Genomic DNA, 6727 nt, shown 5'->3' with positions numbered 1-6727 from the left:
TGGGGGGTAGGGGGGGGGGGAGGGGTGGGGGGCGGCGGGGGGGGCGGGGCTTGGAGCAGCCCTCCTCACACACCTTGCACTGCAGAGAGAGAGTGATCGATTGGTCTGATCAGTGATCCAGGTGAAGTCCAGTGTATGAACACGGTGATATTTGACAGTTGACATGAAAACAAGCTGAATTCATTAACTGACTCAACAGAAACTAAAAACTCCTTTGTCAAAGGAGAAGATTTGCTTTTTTCATTGTTTTCTGAAAGAACATTTTCACCTTTGAGCAGCTGGACATGTTCCACATTTTCACTTCGATGATTAAACCGACTGATGATCAAAGCAGTTGATTAGTTCTGTCGGTGGACTAATCACAGTAAAATGACCAGGCTTACAGATCTTATGAAACGACTGTGACTCTAATCAGCACCCCAACGAGGTCATCACCTTGTTGCTGTCGGTAACCAGGTGACACTCCCTGATGCAGCTGTGGTTGCCGCAGGCCAAAGGTCGCCCACAGGGCCTCGTACAGGAGAATCGGCCCTGGTGATGACACAGCACCGGGCTGACCTGATCGACACACACAGAACAGACACTTATCTCTCGACCTCGTCTGAAGGGGAGCGAGCAGGCTGAATACTGAGTGATGAAATTAGATGAACGACAAGGACAAAGCTGAAGAACAGAGAGAGAAGGGGAGTGAACGAGGAGGAGGTCAGAAGAACAAACTAATAAGGGACGACGACAGAAGGAGACGGAAAAGAAAACAGCAGGGAGACGAGGGAGAGGAGGGAGACGAGGGAGAGGAGGGAGACGAGGGAGAGGAGGGAGCGCTGTACAAACCAGGAGGGAACTGATGAATCAGAACGTCAAGTTTAATCACACATGTAGGCATTAACAAAAGGTGACGACAGCAGGAGGCCGTTTTCTTACCTCATGTTCCCCAAAACAGGCCCTAGAAGACAGAGACTCAGTGTCACTCTGACTCGTTCTGTTCACAGCTTCATTCACGTTAACTTACATCCTAAACATATCTCATATCATATATATCTGTGCTGTATAGACCTCCCATTCAGCACACTAAGGCTGTTTGTCCCATTCACAATTCTTATAATGTGATTCCATTCACTTCAATCTGAGAAAGGTCACTAATAAACGAGGCCTTCCTTTTATTTATTTTATTACTTTACTTTATATTTCACTTGTATTTTGTGGCATTCATGTGGACGGCAAAGTAAGAATTTCATTGTACAGGGAAACACGTTTCCTAACTGTGCATATGACAAATAAACGCTTTGACCCTTGACCCTTCCAGCTCCTTCCTCCATTCACTTTATTCTTAGAAAAGTCACTAACCTTACTCTAATCCACGTCACATCATCAGAGTGACAACACTGTCAATGAGTAAACCTTAGGACCCTTCAAACCATTGATCACGTTCATCAGATCGCCCTGCTCTGCCCTCTTTATTCATCAGTCTCATTTACTTCCCACAGATCCCCCCCCCCCCATGTTTAATGTCTCAGTCCAAACAGCTGATCACACCCAAATATTCACTTTTACTACTTTGCAGTTTCCAGACTCAGCTCTACACAGAGCTCAGTGAAAACACACAGTAATGAGCACTAGTGCACAAGAAGAGAACTGTCATAGTTACTACACAACTGGCCAGAGGTGACCTGCACAGCCTCTTCACAATAAAAGCTCCCATTTCCTCAGGCGGCCATTTAAACAACTGGACTTAATTCAGCGTGTACAAAATATTGTAAACACACATCCACAGAAATACCTCAAACACAGTCAGTCAGCCATGTTGTTGCCCGGAGAGTGTCTCTCTCGCTCTCTCACACACACACACACACACACACACACACAGGGCCGGTGCTGGTGCGTCACACAGCTGCAGGCAGCTGTAAAATACACACAGCATGCAGAATGTTTTTTCTAATCTCAGGTCTAATGATCCATGACAGGGCCAAACCACCCTGGAGCTGGAGTGTGTGAGTGTGTGTGTGTGTGAGTGTGTGTGTGTAGGGGGTCTGGGCACCACATTGTGCAAACAAAGACCAATCATTTTCATTTGTCAAGACGCCATCGCACTGTGAGACCCAAACCTGCTGTTTAGATTCAAACAGCCACGTGACTGGAACGAATGAGTGCAAGACGACGATCTTATTGTTTGTTAAACGGACTTTATCGTGTGAATACGTGCACTGGGCCAGAGCTTAGTCCGGTCTGTGCCTTTAACCAGTGCTGGCTGTCTGACGTGAGACGTCATGGTACCCTGCTCCCCAATGGTGTGTGTGTGTGTGAGACCTACGTTGGGATTGGCACTTGACAGGGAGGGCAGGGCAGAGCTTTCTTCACAAACGCTGGCTCAGACGGCTGCTCCCATGGACCCGCTAACGGAACCTAAAACACACATCAATCAGGAAAACACGCCGTGCGCAGACAGAGGAGAACGTGCAGAGGTTTGACAAACATTTACTCTGACAAATCTCCACTGACTGAACACAGGAAATGTTATAGAGTCGATGACAGAGGTAAGATGATGGTGGCAGAGCGTCGACAAACACAATCTATCCAGAACCATCTCTGTATCCCACAGTCACTCAGTGAGAGAGAGTTACCCACCCACTGTGTGAAAGGGTTCATCACTACACTGATCTTCTACTTCAGGATAAGTAAGGGCTGGACGGCTCCAGGGCGGGTCTAACCGTTTCCACCTGTTTCCTGTCTTGATGCTAAGCTAAGCAGCTGCTGCCTGTGGCTTTACGTTCACAGTCACATGGTCGATGTGAACTCCTGCCTCTCAGACGGACAAGAAGAGCATTTCACTCCAACAGTCTATTGCTGTAGGTGGCCTACCTGCTGGGACCTGACCAGCACCAGGTCATGGCAGGGCTGTGGACAGGTGTGGCTGCAGCCGGGCAGCGGCAGCAGGCAGGGCTGCGTGCAGGGGGGGCAGGGGCCGGGGTGGCACCGGTGAGTCTCTCTGGTCAGGTGGTGGCAGGACGGAGGAACCCTGGAGGAGACAACAGAGCAGCTGGCAGGTGTCGGCCCAGTCTTTATGTCCCAGTACGTTTCAGAGCCAGCATGTAGTCAACAGTGTAAACAGGAAGTGTGTGTTTACCTGCAGGGCTCCTTGCAGCGAGGCGGCTTGGTGCTCCGTTCTCGCCCACAAGGAACGACCAAGACGGTTGAAGCACATGCACATCTGACCTCCACCGACTCTGGACAGGGGTAACAAGTACCTAAAGAACAGGGCAGAGAAGTTTACACTGATGTTAAAGGATAATGATGGGCAGAGACACACAGAGCGACTCTGGAGTGACCAGGCCAGGAACCGTGAGGACTTGTCATCTCACTCAGACACATATTAGCCTGAACTGAACCAGGACTGGGGACCGACTCCTCCATCACCCAGAGCTGTGCTGCGTTGACAAGCTGTGTGTTCCTGGTTATAACTGACCAAACTAAATAAGTCTAATTCTGCCATAAACAGGACGAGTTAAATGTTCATAAAACAAGTTTTACACTTCTCTTTGGTTTTTTTCTATCGTATATTTAAAAGAAGAATCAGTTTCCTCTCCTCGGTTCTGTTGCCTTCACAGCCTTGTGTATTCGCTGTCAGTGCAGCTCGTGAATCTCAGGAGTCTGTACTGTCTCAGCTGACGCCCCCTCCGCCACGGCGTCCATGCAGAGTCCCATTAACATAACCCACTGAGTGTTTACCAGCAGACAACTGAGTGGGCGCGTGCTCGTCTGTCACGGCTCGTACTGATAAAGGCCACAGCCACGTCAGGCTCCAGCCGCCGGCTCCGTGGTGGATCTGGGTCTCACCCAGATCGGCACACAGAGTTTATTATGACAGAGCACAGGTAGCGAAGGTTTGACTGTAAAATGTAACAGTGTGCAGGTATCTGTCACAATTTAAATTCTATAACATTGTTTATAAATACTATAGTATTAGTATTTAGTCATCCATCAGACCGAAGGGACCAGCATGCACAGCTCTGTATCAGACGATGAAGACGACAGCACAGACCTGCTCACACAGATGTGAGGTCACAGCCAAAGTAATGAAGGCATGAAGACGTCTGTCCACAAAATAACCAGCAGGTTTGGTTCCTTCTTTATTCAGTGAGTTTTCTCTCAGCTGTGATGAATCTGACCTTAGAGTTTGAAGCGTTTAGAGAGAGTCTGCTTTAAAACCATGAGCTTCTTTAATCAGCGTCAACGTAGGCAAACGTGTGATTAAATCAATCAGCAACTATTCTGATAGTTAAATAAAACTGTCAAATAGGTTCTGAATTAATACACAATGAATGAAAACATTTGCTGCTCGTCTTTGTCTTATGTGACAGTGAAGTGAAAGTCTGACATTTTGGGTCCTGGATTGTTTTCACAATTAACTGATCAGTCAAGGAAATAACGGGCAGATTAATCAATAATAAAACCAGTCCTGAGGTGCAGAGCTGCAGTGTATGAAGCTCAAACTGTGACTAGCTTCAAGCCTCATCACGTGAACTAAAGTTCACAGCGCCAAGTCCAGGCCACACACACACACACACAGGCCTCAGCTCTTATCTGTGCGCTGATGCGTCGGGGTGGTGCGACCTTCTTTTTGTTTCCCCCCCCCGAAAGGTCAGAGCAGCCAATTAGCACAAAGTCGCACAATAAATTACCTTTAATCTATTCAGCCAATCACGAAGCAGGCAGATGCAAAACTTATCCATTATCATCCAATCGTGGAACAAAAGACGCAGGAAGCTGTTTGTTATTCTGCACACGCACGCACACACACACGTCTTTGTTAAAGGGGATTAATGACGTCCAGCAGGAAGTAGAGATCAACAGCTTCACAAACACACACTCTACTGTGTGTTATCAACTGAAACAAATGTGCACACACTACAGGAGGTGCTGTGGGTCAGAACGTTCCTGAGGTTGACCTTTGACCTTCACCAGCTGTGACTCCCTCAGCTAATTACAACCGACCTGACAGAGAGATGTCATGTGACGTCCTGTGTGTGTGTGTGTTACCTTGGTGACAGACAGAGGGACACTTGTGGTTTCGACACCCCAGAGTTCGACCACAGCTCTGGTCACAGGGGGGGCAGTTACCAGGGCAACACTGAAACACAATGCATCATGGGAAACAGGGTTTAAACAAAGTTAAAAACACCTGTGACACAGTGAGAACATTAAAGATGAACCAGATCCTTCACAAGCTGAAATGTGTCCCATAGCCCGGTGTGATAACAGATGAATGAAACGTCGTCCTGTCCCATCACAGCTCCGACACACCGCCAGTTAACCTTCTCCTATCAGATCATCTGACATTTACAGCACACAAACAAGCAGAGGCACCGGACACCAGACGTCTGAGCATAAAGAGGAGGGAGGAGACCTGAACGCTGACGTCACAACCAGAGGCTGAACCTCTGGGGTCGGCTCTTCGTTGTGTTTGATGTAGAGGAGGTGTCACCTCTTTAACTTAATGAAATCACTGGTTTCACATGAACAACTGTCCACAGTCAAACAGCTGCAGTCTCTCTACTGAGGGTTCGACCTCTGTGATCGCCTCACGGTGTCGCTTCATGCAGCTGGTAGCTACTGGTGTTTGGTGGCAGACCCCAGACCAGCGGTCGTCCCCAACCTGCAGCTGGTAAAATCACTGTTTCATGACACAGTATGACCAGGTTCATGACGTCTCTGTGCTCTGCTACCAGTTTAAGACAAGGACATGTGATGATGAGGAGGAGTAGTTTGACTTTTTTAAAAGAGGGTGGAGGCGTAGATGTTACTATTTCTAGTCATAGTCAAAGAGTATTGTTGTATATCTAACAACATGTCTGGGTTAAGACGTCACATCTGTCCTCCAGGCAGCAGGAGGCGCTGCAGCCTTCCAGCTCTGAGGATTACTGTGAAACCCTGATGAAAACACTGGGAGGTTAATGGTGACCGGACGATTTGTGCGTCTCTAGGACGTCGGGCTGGCGTTTCCAGTTGGTCCTACTGGTACTGACCTTCCTCCTGCACTGGTGTCTCTGGCAACTCCTGGTCTGAGGACACTTGGAGTCACACAGGTATTCTTTATGGCACGGCATCAGCTTCCTGTGCTTCCCACACCTGCACTCCTTCTCCACCACCTGTCGGAGAGAGACGGGGAGATCAGCGTGTCTCACTTTGTGTTTCAGTGTGTGTCCCTGTTGCGGTTCTGTGTGTGACCTGTCTGCAGGTCTCGCAGCTCCCTCGGTGACACCTCATCGAACAGGTGTGCTGTCCACACGACAGGGGGCGGTCGCACGTGTCACCACACGGCAGCACTTCCTCTGTGCACGGCAGGGACGACTCTGTACACACACAGAGAAACAAACATGAGTGTGTTTTGTGTTAGTTTGGTGTGTATTTACACTATTGTTAAGGTGTTTTCATAGGCCTGTGTGTTGATTCTCTCACTGCTGTCAACACAGTCTAACAGCCAGTTATCATCACACTATTCACAGCCTCCTACACTACTGTGTCTCTGTATGTGCGTTTGTGCACGTGTGCGCTTTCTCACTGGTCTTGCCACAGGGACAGGACCTGCTGACGGAGCGAGGACACGGAGGACACACTCCGTCGTGACACACAGCCTCACAGGTGTGATTCCCACAGGAGAGCAGAGCGCCGCACACCTGTAGACAGACAGAGACGGGCAGTGGGTCAGGACCGACGCTGCCTCTGAGACGCA

General features: G+C 48.8%; 1 protein-coding gene across 1 annotated transcript in view; it reads right to left on the bottom strand.

Moving 5' to 3' along the window:
• nfxl1 (nuclear transcription factor, X-box binding-like 1) overlaps nucleotides 1-6727 on the bottom strand; it is an 18833-nt gene that overhangs the window by 4443 nt on the left and 7663 nt on the right. Inside the window, exons 11-20 of the mRNA XM_020588450.1 lie at nucleotides 6557-6671; nucleotides 6223-6347; nucleotides 6021-6143; nucleotides 5035-5125; nucleotides 3122-3242; nucleotides 2857-3013; nucleotides 2309-2400; nucleotides 922-943; nucleotides 419-558; nucleotides 30-86 (exon numbers count right to left, since the gene is read on the bottom strand). Coding sequence (XP_020444106.1) covers nucleotides 30-86; nucleotides 419-558; nucleotides 922-943; nucleotides 2309-2400; nucleotides 2857-3013; nucleotides 3122-3242; nucleotides 5035-5125; nucleotides 6021-6143; nucleotides 6223-6347; nucleotides 6557-6671 — 1043 coding nt within the window. The remainder of the gene's footprint in view (nucleotides 1-29; nucleotides 87-418; nucleotides 559-921; nucleotides 944-2308; nucleotides 2401-2856; nucleotides 3014-3121; nucleotides 3243-5034; nucleotides 5126-6020; nucleotides 6144-6222; nucleotides 6348-6556; nucleotides 6672-6727) is intronic.

This window comes from Monopterus albus, unplaced genomic scaffold, assembly GCF_001952655.1.
Source record: "Monopterus albus unplaced genomic scaffold, M_albus_1.0 scaffold541.1, whole genome shotgun sequence".
NCBI lineage: Eukaryota > Metazoa > Chordata > Actinopteri > Synbranchiformes > Synbranchidae > Monopterus > Monopterus albus.
Note: the sequence above shows the minus strand (reverse complement) of the source record. Positions and strands in the feature narration are given on the sequence as shown.